At 44.2% G+C, this 14,362-nt stretch overlaps 1 protein-coding gene across 1 annotated transcript in view; it reads left to right on the plus strand.

Annotated features, from left to right (window-relative positions):
* Positions 1 to 14,362, plus strand: part of LAMA4 (laminin subunit alpha 4) — a 156,542-nt gene that overhangs the window by 89,640 nt on the left and 52,540 nt on the right. Inside the window, exons 10-13 of the mRNA XM_074990717.1 lie at positions 4,944 to 5,111; positions 6,545 to 6,738; positions 11,372 to 11,488; positions 13,335 to 13,483. Of these exons, the coding sequence (XP_074846818.1) occupies positions 4,944 to 5,111; positions 6,545 to 6,738; positions 11,372 to 11,488; positions 13,335 to 13,483 (628 nt within the window). The remainder of the gene's footprint in view (positions 1 to 4,943; positions 5,112 to 6,544; positions 6,739 to 11,371; positions 11,489 to 13,334; positions 13,484 to 14,362) is intronic.

The following is a 14,362-nucleotide window of genomic DNA, read 5'->3' on the forward strand; positions in this document are numbered from 1 at the left end:
AGCAGGGAGGAGGAGGCGGAGGGCACAGCACACACTGCAGCCTTGCAAGATCTGATGGGTGTTCTGTGAGAGTGGGTCACCGTGGAGCAGCAGGTCTGGGACCAGGTGGCAGCCAACCTGGACGTCCTGGCCCAAGCCATGGTTGGCCACCTGGCCCCGGCTGCTGCCCCATCATGAGCCACTCCCACACCTACCCCGTCCACCCCCCTCCTACATCCCACCTTCCCCCCTTCCCTGATTCCCCTCACACTCCACCCCACCACAGTGCCCCCCCATGAGCCCAAACTTGTGTCCCTGGTTCCACCCCACCCCCCCACCTTCCCCCAGCCAGCCTCGTGCAGCTGCCACACCCATTGTTGACCAGGGCCAGCCAGATGAAGTCCTCGCCCCCTGCCCCCTGCTCCCTCCATGCCAAACCTGGTGAGGCCACGGGGACAGCAGCCCAGCCATGCCCTTACCTCCCCATGCCACCAGCCCCGGCCCGACCCCAGATATAGGGGGGAAGGGGTGGGTGCGAGCAATGGGGATCCTGGCCATCAACCCCTGGCCATCAACCCCTGTTGAGGGGTAAAGCCCTCCACCCTTATCCTGGTCCCCCCAGGGCTAGCAGGGTGCCTGCCTGGGGCCACTATGCCCCTGTACATAGTTCCCCCCAGCCTCCCCATTAGCTGTTCCCCCTCCTGCCTGTACATAGTTTTCTCAATCATGCAGAGGCAGATGATTACATTCAAGTGAACAGTTTATTGTTCAGTTTTACCCTATGTCCCCTGTGTACGTGTGGTATGGGAGGGGGGGAATGTGCAGGGGGGTCACTGTGGCCCCCCCTTGAAGGCCTGGCACAGGCCTCCTGTACTTGCGCCCCGTCCTGCTGAGCCTGGTGGCACGGGGCGGCAGGGGACTGTTCGTACCCGTGCCCCACCTCAGTGGCCCACCCTTGCACAAAGGGCTCATGCTTCACCTCCACAAGATTGTGCAGGGTGCAGCAGGCTCTGACCGCTGCCAGGCCACTGTGGAGGCTCACCTCCAGGCTGGTGTGGAGGCATTTGAAGCACCCCTTCAAGAAGCAGAATGCCCACTCAACCATATAGTGGGGCTGGTTCAGCCGCTCATCAAAAATGTCCTGTCAGGCTGTATGTGCCCTGGGTATGGCCTCATCAGCCAGGCCTGCAAAGGATACACCACATCCACCACGATGCAGGGTGGCATTGTGATGTCCCTGATAGGGAGCTCCCGCCAGGGGCTGAAGGTCCTCTTGTCCATGCAACATCCCAGCCCTGAGTTATGGAACACCCTGGCGTTGTGAGCGTGGCTGAACCAGCCCACACAGATGTCCTGGAACTGACTGCTGGCATCAACGAGCACCTGCAGGACCGCAGAGTGGTAGCCCTTGGGGTTTACATAGGCACCCCTGTGCTCCAGGGCCCAGATGGCAATGTGTGTGCCATCCAGGAGCACCTTGTTGGTGGCCTGGATGACCTGCAGCGTCATGAGTGTGGGGTGGAGTGCGGTGTGCCCGCTCTTCACTGTTCCCACCCCTGTCCCCTGCAGGATAGGCCTCTCTGGGGCCCCTGCCCTTTGCCCCCTGCATACCCACCCATCCCCATCCCAGACCCTGTCCCCAGGAGGGGCTGTTGCCCAGGTCCCCGACAGTGGCCCTTGCCAGGGTGCCCCCTGGACCCCCATGTGGTGGGAGTGTGACACGGGCACGGCTTACCTTGTGGACCATGGCCCCAACTGAGGCCCTGCCCATCCCAAACTGATGGCCGACGGATTGGTGACTGTCCAGGGTGGCCAGTTTCCAGAGGGCCATGGCCACTCTTTTCTGGAGCAGGAGCCCAGCCTCATGCGGTGTCGTGGTACTAGAGGACTGGGGCAAGCCAGTGGCACGGCTCCAGGAATGTCCCCTTGGTCATCCTGAAGTTCTGTAGCCACCGGTCATCACCCCAGTCCTCCAGCACCAGCCAGTCTCACCAGTCACTGCTTGTGGGGAAGCCCAACAAGCAGCAGATGACCTGGGGGACTGGGTGGGGATCTGGTGCCCTAATGATGGCCTCCAAGACCATGGCTAGCAAGGTGGCCACGCAGAGTTACTGGTACAAGGCAGCCAGGACCATGGCCAGTGCACCAGCCACAGCCTCAATGGGTGGGGGGAGCTGCTCGGGGTCCATGAGGGCCAGGGGTACCTCCTCCGCTCATTCTCCCTGCGTGCTTGGGGACAGGTGGCTGGCCCTCAGCATGCGCAGACTGAGACTTAGGGTGGGGGGCCCTTTAAAGGGAATGCAGGCAGCAGCCCCAGAAGGGCTCGTCCACCATGTTGCCCTGCCCGCGGCATTTCCTGTCCCTGTTCTTTTGAAAGAGCGCCCTGGAACATGTAGATGCTCTCTTTCAAAAGTGTGGTAGGGGCCGTTCGAAAGTGTGGGTCAAACCTCTGCTCCCTGTTTACCTGTGTGGACACTCCATTTCGAAAGGCCCTCTTTCTACGTCATTTTTTGAAAACTGTCCTTTCAAAATGGAGCTGTCGTGTAGGTGCAGCCCAACACACACCCCTTCCTCTCAGACTCACTAAAAGAGAGGGACAAAGGGTTCCTCTACTAGCCAGTTGTTATCATCAGGTAGAGAAGTTTTCTGTTTAGTTTGGACACAGACACTGCATTTCTGCAAAGGAGCTTACATTTTATCTCTTTTTCTCCTTTCTTCCAAAGAAAACATTGCCTTCAGTGAACGAATATTCAGTTTGGTAAAATGATGGACTACTGAAAAGTTTCATAAGTTGTTAACTGTGATACTGTTTCACAGTGGGCAAAGATCATACTAAAACTAGGAGAGCTTGATGAGGTGATGCTTCATATTAAAATGTTGTGACGAGCTGTCACCTTCTGTCTTGCAGTCCATATCATCTGTCCACTGAGTATCTAGAGATGCAGATAACACTTCTAAAATCCATCTTTGTGTAACACTATATCAGTAATAGCATTCTCACCAGGCACAGATATACACTTTACAACTAGAAAATGGGCTGTCTTATGCCTTTGCAGACTCAGAAATAACTTATTGATTTTGGGACTAAGAGACTATTTGCATTTTCAAGAGTTTTGATGATCAGTAATAGGGATAAATGACAACAGTGAGCATGCTCCAAAGCACAACAGTTCTGAAGAAAGATACTCTGGTCAGAGATTATTATCTCTGTGCTAGAATATTGATAGCACCTCCTCCCATATGGACACATAAAACAGATGAAACCTACTTCTCATTTTGTATCTACAAGAAGCATTAAATGAGAAATGAAATACACTTGAAAGCTTCCAAGTGCCATAAAGGCCCCAAATCTATCTTACTGCACATTTACATTACTCAAGCACTGACTGACCAAAAAGGGAAATTGCATGGGGTACAGATATGTAAACACTGATCTCACTTGACCAGACCTGTGAACATCCCCTTTTCAGTCAGAGTTCAGTATAAATCAGTACTTGCGTAAGGTACTACATGCTTCAGGAAGTGGATTAGATAATGTAGTAGGGGGCACTCTTCCCTCCATGTCAGTATTGAATGGGTGCCTTTGATTTTGTGGGGTGTTATAAAGTAGGAAGTGCCCTTCTTCATGTGAGTTCTAAAACTGAGGTTCTCACCCATTGTGGTTATTAGAAGTTCCAAGTCACATTTCGAAAAGAAGTGGTGTTAAGTAGGAGTTCGTTGTCCTCTCCAAACTCCACTACTTGAACACACCAGATACTGTTTCAATTACTTGCATAGTTTATGTAGTGAGTTTTAATCATTTTCATTTCTTGCCCTACTATGTAGCATTGCTATGCACTGTTGAACAACTACCATGTTTTACTCAAGAGGACTCAAGGCTTAACGTGGCCCCAAAGAACTGTCATAACCACAGTCCCTGACTTCTGCCCTACCTTGCCTATCCCGTCATGTCCCTCTATGGCTATGTCTATACTAGAGGATTTTTTTCAACAAAACAGTCATTTTGTCGACAAAACTCATGGAATGTCCACACTAAAAATGCATTCTATTGACATACTGTCGACAGAACTCGACAGTTTGTTGACAGACTTCTGCCTCTCTTCCATGAGGCAGAATGCCTTTCTCAACAGAATCTGTTGACGAAAATGCCATGTGGATGTTCCAGGAGGACTTAAGGCGACAGCCTGGGCTTCCAGGTCACTGGGCAGCCCTGTCTGCTGTGCTTCCGGTAAGCCATTCTGTCGAGAGAGTGTTGGGTAGTCCAGCTGCTCTCTGTCGACAGAGTGGGTCACTTTTTAGATCCGCTTCTGTGTGTGGACTCACTCTGTCAACAGAAGTTTTGGCAGAAGATCTCTTCCGACAGTGACTTCTGTTGACAGATCGCTGTACTGTAGATGTAGCCTATATGTCTTGAAAATATAATTGTCAGCTTTCATCCCTTTCTTTCTGTCTCTTTTTTTCATTTGTCTTTCTTCTCCTTTTGCTGTCTCTCCCAGCTGTCCTCTCTTTCTCTCTTTACCCTCTTACATGCCTCGCTTTTTTTTCTGCCTCCACAGATCTTTTTTTTTATTCCCCCTCTTTGACTGAGATAAGGTGTCTGGGGCTGAGCTTCATATGTACTTATGCCAGGGACTTGGCCAGGATTGAACTTACTTGTGTAAACATTGTGGTCAATTGGCCAGAATCATTTGTGCTACGTACAACCAAGTGGTTCTGACATCTTAAGGGGAGTTGCGGTAGAAGTTTGTGGATTGCTACAGATAGTAACAGTTGAAACAATCTGATAAACATACTCTAAATGTACTCTAAAACATGTTGTAAGTAGACTAACTCATAAAGCATTGTTTCGGAAGTTAGTAGACAAAAATATCAGTGTCGGCTTTACTCCAAAAGCTGGATTCACACCAGGTGAAAGTGTTCAAAAAAGTTCATTTCAGAATGGCAACCTATTTCTTTGCCCTCAGAAATCAGCAGCAAGATGAAATACTATGGAATCCAGCATGAGCTGAGCCCTGAAGATATCATTCAGAAGCTCAAAGTGGCAGAGCAGATGCTGAGGGAAATCCAGCATCGCAAGCCTTTCACCAGTCAGAGGCTGATTGCTGAGGATGAGGCTGATGCAGCACAAAAGTGTGAGTTTTAGCCCTCCATCTATCTATGTATTTATTTTGGTGGAAAGAAACAACATAGCAAACAACATCGCAATAGTAAGCAGAACATGGTAATGATTGATGCTGAAGCTATGTGGAGAATCATATCGTAGAGGCTGACCAGCTGGACTTCTTATGGCTTAAGAGAACACATGCTACCATTAGTCTCAGAGGGGTAGTCATGTTAGTCTGTAGCATCACAAAAAACAAGCAGTCCTGTAGCACCTTAAAGACTAACAAATATATATATTAGGTAATGAGCTTTCATGGGTAAGATCCACTTTCTCTTAAGAAGTCTTACCCATGAAAGCTCATTACCTAACAAATATATTTGTTAGTCTTGAAGGTGCTACAGGACTGCTTGTTTTTGACATGCTACCATGTCGTGCACATGAAATCTGTGAATACATTAAAAGTCTTCATCTAGGGTTTGCAGTAGCAGGCCCTCACAGAGCTCCAGAAAGGCCAAGACCACTTCCAGCTTTTGAGGCCATAATAAAAATAAAAAATCATGACACATGAAAACAAAATAAGGCACAAAACAAAAGTGAGACATAATTTGAATTTTTTTTACTTAGCAAATGCTTTTCTAGCCTTTTTCTTTGCAAATGAACTAATCAGTGAAGAAAAATCTAGCTTTGAGGTCCTTTGAGCTTGAGGCCAAAGCTAAATAGCCCTCATCTGACTGGCCATGTGCAGTAGATTAAGTACTAGGCTGACTAACATGGCACCACTTATGTCCACATGGTTACACTGATATTTTTGTGCACTTGTTTGATCAAATCCAATGCATATACATCTGAAAATTATACCTCAAGCTGCAGTGTAGACACATCCTGTGTGTTTCCAAATGTAGGACAAGACAACTCCTCTGATTTAACTAGTGTAAAACTGGAGTCACACAGCAATCAGAACCATAGTTAGCCCACTACTATTTCCAGCCTGATTTAAGTGATTTTGGGAATATTGCACCTTGAAGGTTAAGGCAATAAATATGCTTTCATCCAGAGAATCTGCGTATGGGCTTGTTAGCGAGACTGTAAACAAATAAAAAACAGTCCTGTTCATTTCTGTAATAAATACTTGTAATTTGGAGATTTTATGATAAGGAAATTAAACTTAGACAAGTTTTTTCCCCTTCAGAATAGTCAGAAGTGAAATCTAGCTAAGTGTCATGGGTAAGTACCCAATTACTTGCTAGCAACTGTATTTTTACTGGCTGCCTGATTAAGGACAGCAGCTGAAGTCATGAAGCTGTTCTGATGCTGGTGTATGTAAACTCCGTCAGAAAGAGCATGCCCTGGTCATGATCTTTTCGGAAAGTCACATGTAGCTAGACAGGTAATTCATGCTGTGAAGGGAGAGAACAAAGGAATCCAGAAAGATTAATCAATAGCTTCTGACTCTTCTCTCAGTGCTAAGGCAGGTTGAAGAGTGGCAGCTGAGATATAATGAGACCCGATTTCTTTTTCCCATCGTATTGGACCAGCTCAGTGACTATAACATGAAGCTTTCAGACTTACAAGAAGCTCTGGACCAGGCTCGTGACTATGTTGGGCAAACTGATGATATAAATAAGGAAAATGTGGCCAGACTCCAAGAGAATGAGGTATTGTGCAGGGGCAAGTATATTATAAGTGTGTGAGCAACACATTTTCCTTGGCAAGGAGATGTTAAATGTTGGAAATTTGCAGCTCTGGAAATGACAGTAGAGAACTTTTCCTTTGTGCAATTTCTGTATTATGATTAGATGTTGATGTGCATTGATCGCCAGAGGGATTGTTGTCTAATGGCTAAGACAGGACACTGGATTCTACTCCCAGCTTTGCAATTGATAAAGTTTGTCACCTTAGAGTTTGTCGCTCTTCCTTTTTATGCTGTTTTCTCATGACTTAACTTCGTAGGCCTGGCCTATGGACCACAGAAAGTAATTTAAATTAGTCCACCATTCTGCAGCATGAATTTGGCAGTTTTAGTCTCTATCTAAGTGATGTAAGAGCTAATAAAAGTCAGCGCTATGCAAGCCTACAGAAGATGAAGACATGGTCTCTGCCCCAGGGAGCTAAATAAGACACAGGCATGATAACTGAAATATATCTTTTTGTCTACATTACAAAATGTTGTCACCAAAAACTGCCTTTTGGCAACAAAGCAGTCAGAGTATTCACACTGCAATGTAACTTTTATTGCAAAAAAAATTGCCCAGTTTCTGCAACAAAAAGCTTCCACCCCACAAGACTTTTTTTCTGTTCCCCTTACTTTTGTCAGCAAAGAGCAATGTAGACTCTTCTGTTTGTACAGAACTGGCCTCTTCCAGTATCCCACCAGGTCTGCCCTGAAGGCTTTGACCAATGTTTTGATCTCTGCTGCCTGGCAGGCATGCTCCCAGCGAAGCAGCGGGAGAACAGAGAGAGAATCCGAAGATGTGCATGGATCAGCTCTGCCTCCCCACAGTACTGCACTGTGGGATACATACCCACAGTGCATTGCTTACCCTGTTGATGATGATGCCTCCAGTGAGGACATGATGACTACCTATGCACTAGCCCCTTCCTTTCACAAGGGGCATGGTAATGAGTGAGTTGGGAAGATGCTAATGAGGCGCTGCCATGAATATGCCATGCCTCATTAGCATAATGGGGGCTGTGCATGATTCGAAAGTGCCGCTTTCTAATCATGTGCCACCCATGTATACAGAGGCCTTTCAAAAGGAACCCCAGACTTCAAAAGCCCCTTCTTCCTATTTGGTTTTAGGAAGAAGGGGCTTTCAAAGTCTGGGGGGTCCTTTGCAAAGGCCCCCATCTACACTGGTGGCACACGATTTGAATGTGGCACTTTTGACGCATGTGCGGCTGCATATTCATGGAAGCACCTCATTAGCATCTTCCCAACTCGCTCATTACCATGCCTCTTCCAAAAAAAGAAGACTAGTGTAGACGCAGCCTATCTGTTGACAGAGGGAGCAATGGTGAGCACCTTCTGGCAATTTCTGGCTATGTTTACACTAGCCAAAAACTTTGAAATGGCCATGCAAATGGCCATTTCAAAGGTTACTAATGAAGCGCTGAAATACCTATTCAGCACCTCATTAGCATGCGGGCGGCCGCGGCACTTAGAAATTGATGCAGCTCGCCACCACGCGGCTCGTCCAAACAGGGCTTCTTTTCGAAAGGACCCCGGCTACTTCGAAGTCCCCTTATTCCTGTGAGCAGATGGGAATAAGGGGACTTCAATGTAGCCGGGGTCCTTTCGAAAAGGAGCCCCGTCTGGACAAGCCGCGTGGCGGAGAGCCACGTCAATTTCAAAGTGCCGTGGCTGCCCACATGCTAATGAGGCGCTGAATATGCATTTCAGTGCTTCATTAGTAAACTTTGAAATGGCCATTTGCATGGCCATTTCAAAGTTTTTGGCTAGTGTAGACACGGCCTCTGAGTGTCAATTCAACCCACACATTTCGGGGTATAATTGCCTGTCCCATGTAGGGGCACCTAGACCACTTACACAGAGAAAAACTAAGTCTCCTCTACAGCCTTACATGAGAGGCAGCTGACCTTTAGTTCTAACTGTCAAGGCTCCTGTGCTATGCTCTGGAGGTCCCAGGTTTGAGTCTGCCTGTGGACAGTTAGTTACATCAACGCAGATTTTGTTTACAAAATCTGGTAGTGCAGACATACTCTAAGATACATGGCAAGGATTTAACAGGGGGCAATCAGAATACAATGCAGATTTTCCTGTTTCGAAAGTACAGGCCAATGCTCAGTAACTAAAAGAGAATTTCCCTTATGTATTGGCAATTAAGTCCTATAAGAAAATTAAGCAATTCCTATTCCATTCCTCAGAAGGCAGTTTCGTATGTACACACACACACACTGGTTCAAATACACATTTCAAGCTGTAGGAGTTTAAGTATTATAAATACATTCTCTACATCGTAAATTATTTATAAGTGGATTGTGGAATAGAGAGAGCGAGGCCATTTGAAGCATGGTGAAGCATAAAAAGCAGCGATACAAATAAAACATTCAGGAACTGTGCCTGGAGAGTGGGGACGAGAGCCTCGGTGTGGCCAGCATTCATGAGTTTATCGTGAGCCTAGTGACTTTGCCCCCTTTTCCTGGGAGGGGCTTTTCACAACCATGCGATACAGCACAGGACACTCAGGAATTTGAGAGCTGTGTGTAGTTTCAGAGTTTGGCTGCAAGGGGCATATGCGCTGCAGGCCACTGGCACCTCAGAGCAATCCCAATGCTGCTACCCCCATCCCAACTTGGCCGCGACAGCAGGCTCATACCTTTACTTTACACACCTACATATGTGTGCACAGTCCTGGAAGGAGGAATAGGAAATAAAGGTCCCAGGAAAGCCCCCTCTCACGCAGACTTGACATAGGAGTAGCTGGCAGTGGGGAGCCAGGGAACAGCAAGGCCTCTGGGCAGAGAGCGCCAGAGAAGGCAGTAGGCAGGGAGCAGTTGCACACAGATTTGTGCATCCTGTTTGAATGTGTTTAGGGTTGAATTTCACCCTGTATTTGTCACATATACGGGAAAGTGGAATGAGAAGTTAAAAATTCAGACAGCAACCAAAAATACGATTTGTTGTGGTTTTATTAACTTGTGACTTTCAGGTCAGGCTTATGCACTTTTAAATTTTTTTTATTCCAACTAATCGTTTTTGAACTTGAAGTTGGCAATATTGGCCACTTGAATTTGATGTGGAAGGTAAGAAAACCCACATCAGGAGCCAAAGAGATGACCATCTTCATCACAGGAACAAGAGTAGAAGATTTTAATACACAGCATTCAGGCCGTGTCTACACTGGTACAAATCTTCAAAATGGCCATGCTAATGGCCATTTAGAAGATTACTAATGATGCACTGAATTGAATGTTCAGCTCCTCATTAGTATTAGCACACTTCTGGCCGATGCCCTTTGAAAGCACCACTTGCGAATGCCTGCGGCTCAGCGCAGCTACACATGGGTCCTTTTTGAATGGGCCCCGCACATTTCGAAATCCCCTTATTCCGCTCAGCTGAAGGGAATAAGGGGATTTCAAAATGTGCAGGGTTCTTTCAAAAAGGACCCCCATGTAGCTGCGCCGAGCCACAGGGGTTTGAAAGCGGCACTTTCAAAGCGTGGTGGCCAGAATTGTCCTAATGCTAATGAGGCGCTGAATATTCAGTACAGCGCCTCATTAGTAATCTTCAAAATGGTTATTAGCATGGCTGTTTCAAAGATTTGTACCAGTGTGGACACGGCCTCAGTGTTGAATAAAATGCATAAGATAAGATGCATGAACTCCAGAAAGGCGAAGGTTTTTTTAGTAAAAAGGAGATTTCTAAGGCCAGTCCAGAGTTTTAGCTGCAGAGATGCAGTGATATAGGCAGGCTTGGGAGATGGTGTAGGAAAAGAAGCACCAGTTACACGTATTTGTTTTAAACTAACGTTCGGGAGATCAAGTGAATCACATTATTATTTTTTTCTTTCTGATTTTCATTATTGCTAAATAGTATGTAGCTAAGGACTAGTGTTTTCTTTTAATAATTAAATATAAAATCAGGCATTCTGCTTCTGTAAATTGCTCTGTGAGATGCATATAATCCTCATGTACAGAGTCTTCTTTGTTCCTCTCTTCCTTTGTTTTATAATTACTATGCAGAAACAGATCTGTAGCTCATCTCATATTCATTGTCTGAAGTATGTTGGATGTGGTCATAACTGATCTTTGCTTTTAACCATTGTTTGAGTTTCATTACTTTCCACAATTAAAGCAGATGTTGTACCAAAGAGAACATTCACATTAGTTTTATTATTGTCATGGAAAACAGATCTCTAATTTGTACTTAGCAAAAAATCTTCCAGTCCAAACTAGTCTACAAGCCACTGTGAAAAGTCCATATTTTATTTGTCTTTGTACCGCCAGATCATTGTTCTAATGTTGTAGTAAGGACAGCTTATTCCAATAATTGCTCTAATTATAATAAAAATTGAATTTATTTTTGTAATTAAAGGGGCTAGTCCTCCAGAAAGTCAAACTATACTGAAAAATTCATATTATAATATGCAACTTGAGAAGAGTGAGCAAAACTTTGTCTTAGCATTAACTGAGAGGAAAATGCTATCTGATTATTTGTTTTGCCACTGTAAATGGAGGGTTCACATTAACAACAGATCAGAGAACATTAGCACCACATTTTACTAATGCACAAAATACTTCTGAATGTGGATATATTTTTTATTTTAGCAGCAACTGGAGAAGGTGAAGGAGCAAACAGATGGTGTGAATAATGTTCTGCGAAGTGCCATAGACATTTTAGTTGAGCCACAACGCTTCAACTCAGAATTAAGTGATGTGATAAAGGTAGGTGACTGACTGTATGACATGTTTCAATGCTGTGTTTATTTTCTTCAAAGCGCCAAACTTGGAGAACACTCTCTATGTAGCACTGCTGAAGAACTAACAAATAATCCAACAAAACCTAATAATTTCTGCCTCTGTGTCACAGGTGTTATTTTAAGAGCTCCCTATTAGGGAAAGATCTGTGTTAAGCTTATTGTCATGCATTTCTTAGGCTAAGTCTTCCCTACAGATGGGGATCAAGGGAGCAGAGATCAATGATGTTGGTGGGTCTAATGAAGACTCACCAAATTGACCACAGATTTCTCCCTAGTTGGTCCCCGTACTCTACTCCAGATGAGAAGAGTAAGGTAAGTCAACTGGAGAGTGTCTCCTGTAGGCCCCCTTGTGGTGTAGACACTTCGGCTATGGTTACGCTACAGCGATCTGTCTGCAGAACTGACTGTCGGAATTGATTTCCTAACAAAACTTCTGTCAACAATGTGCCCACGCACAAAAGCCAATTGGAAGAGCACTCTGCTTTATCAGCAGAGTGGCCAGACTGCCCAGCTGCTCTCTCGACAAAACAGGCACCCGGAAGTACAGCAGACAGAGCTGTCCATTGTTCTTGATGTCCTGTCTGTTGAGAGAAGGGACCCCTACAGCGTCCACACAGTTTTTTTGTCGACAGAATCTGTTTACAAAAGCGTTATGACTCATGGCTAAGAGGCAGAATGCTGCCAGTGAAAATGCTGAGTTTTGTCACAAACTGTCAACAAAACGTATTTGTCCACAAAACCAGGGTTTTGTTGGCAAAACTCACTAGTATAATCATAGCCCTCAGGTATTCAACTTAAGGTACATCAACTCCAGCTATGTTATTCACATACCTGCAGTTGCATACCTTAAGATGACTTATTGCAGTAATGTGGATGTAGCCTTGGTAACTCCACAAGGGATGCACAGTCAAGATGCACTGAGCAGAGGAATGTCCTGTTTGTAAAAGAAAAAGCCCAGCACACACACTTTTGTCTGTTTCAGGCAGATGAAGGTAGAAGCAGGTTAAAGATCTTGAATCTCAACATAGAAATAAATAGTTTATTGAAAATTGACATTTATACTCCCCATTTACAGATCCTCTTAAAAATCAATTACTCTTTAGAGCAGCAGAGTGAGGAAATTAATGTTTTGTGGTATAAAAACAATTGAGCCTTTTTGTTTCAAAGCTGACAATAGACTACTGGTGGTCCAAAAATGCCAATTGTTTTTCTGAGACAGTTGTTATATAACATCTTCTGGGATTTTATATTACCTTTTTTATGAAAAACCTAAAGCAAACTAAGCAGAAGTTTCTGATAACCAAACACTGAGAACTTCATCAAAAATCGGTTTCCATTTTTTACAGGAATGGAAACCTTTGATCAAAAATTTGATGGAATTTTTCATTTTAGTTGGTTTGTTTTCTTTTTCTTTTTAACAAAAAACTGAAACAAATTTTTTGTTTTGGTTGAAAAGATATTTTTCATTTATAAACAAAAACAAGACAGCACAGCCAAAAAAAAAAACATGTGACCTGCTGTAAGCATAATCTTTTTAGATGTGTTGATGTCCCATGTATCTATCCATTGTCCTTCTCTGGGGTTTCTGATATTTTGACTTATTTTGCTCACCTTTCACACTCTTCCCATTCAGTCACCCTGACTCCATCTATATTTTACATCCTTTTCAATTTCCCTCTTTTTCATCTATTAAAATATATCATAGTTAAATATGTTACCGAATATAATGAAAAAACCCTGCATGGTTTAGAGTTAAAAGGATATTTTTGATACTATTTTAAATTTCTTTCAATCCTTCTGTATTTGTTTAGAATGTGTCGGGATTCTATGCAGAAATAGATGGCGCTAAAAAGGAATTACAAGAAAAACTAGCCAATTTGTCTCGGTTTGATGATGATTTGGTGCAGCAGGCTATGGAATATGCACATGAGCTTCAAAGACTTGCTGACGAATTGAACCGGTAAATTTTAACTATATCAGACTGTACTGCACTTATTTTGAAGGTTATTTGTCACACACACTCATAGAAGGGTAAACAGAGAAGCAAAAAAGATAATGACATATAATTAATATAGAAAAGTATTAAACAAATCAGTGTGAAGTCATACGTACTAGGGATTATAAAAGGATCTGTGAGAAAGTATTTTAACTAAAATGGTCAATATTTTGTTTTTTGTATTTGAACCTTTTTTGCAAGAATTCCTAAAATAGTTTTTAAATTCCCTTTGATTTTTATTTACGTGTTTTTAAGTAATTTCTTATAATCCCAAAGTAACAGGGGAATAGAAAAAAAAAGTAAATGGGAGACAAATAATATGCCACTGACAAATGTAAATGGGAATTCCAAAAATGGTTTATGCGAATAAGATGGTTCACATGAAAAAATGCCTTGAAGCTACACTAAGAGGTGGGATCTACTGTTGTTTTGACTCAAAGTGAATGTGCTATACCTGTAATAATTTAAATACCAAATGGATGGTTTCAAGTTGAGTTGTTCCAGCTGCAGACATTAAATATATCTCAAGCTGTTTTGTTCTGCTAAGAGATGATAAACACTTAAGCTATGTCTAAACTACAGCTCCATTTCGGAAGGATGGCATTTGATAATAAGCACTGAAAGACGGCCTTTCAAAAGGGAGCGTCCACACAGGCAAACGGGGAGCGAAGGTCTGACCCACCCTTTCTAACCGTCCTAGCACACTTTTGAAAGAGTGTGTTCACCCACCCAAGGGCACTCTTTCAAAAGTACAGGGGCAGGAAATGGTGTGGGCAGGGTCACATGGTGGACGAAGTCCTCTGGGACCACCACCTGCCAATCCTTTAAAGGGCCCCCCCTAAA

The sequence above is a fragment of the Carettochelys insculpta genome, chromosome 3, assembly GCF_033958435.1.
Source record: "Carettochelys insculpta isolate YL-2023 chromosome 3, ASM3395843v1, whole genome shotgun sequence".
NCBI lineage: Eukaryota > Metazoa > Chordata > Testudines > Carettochelyidae > Carettochelys > Carettochelys insculpta.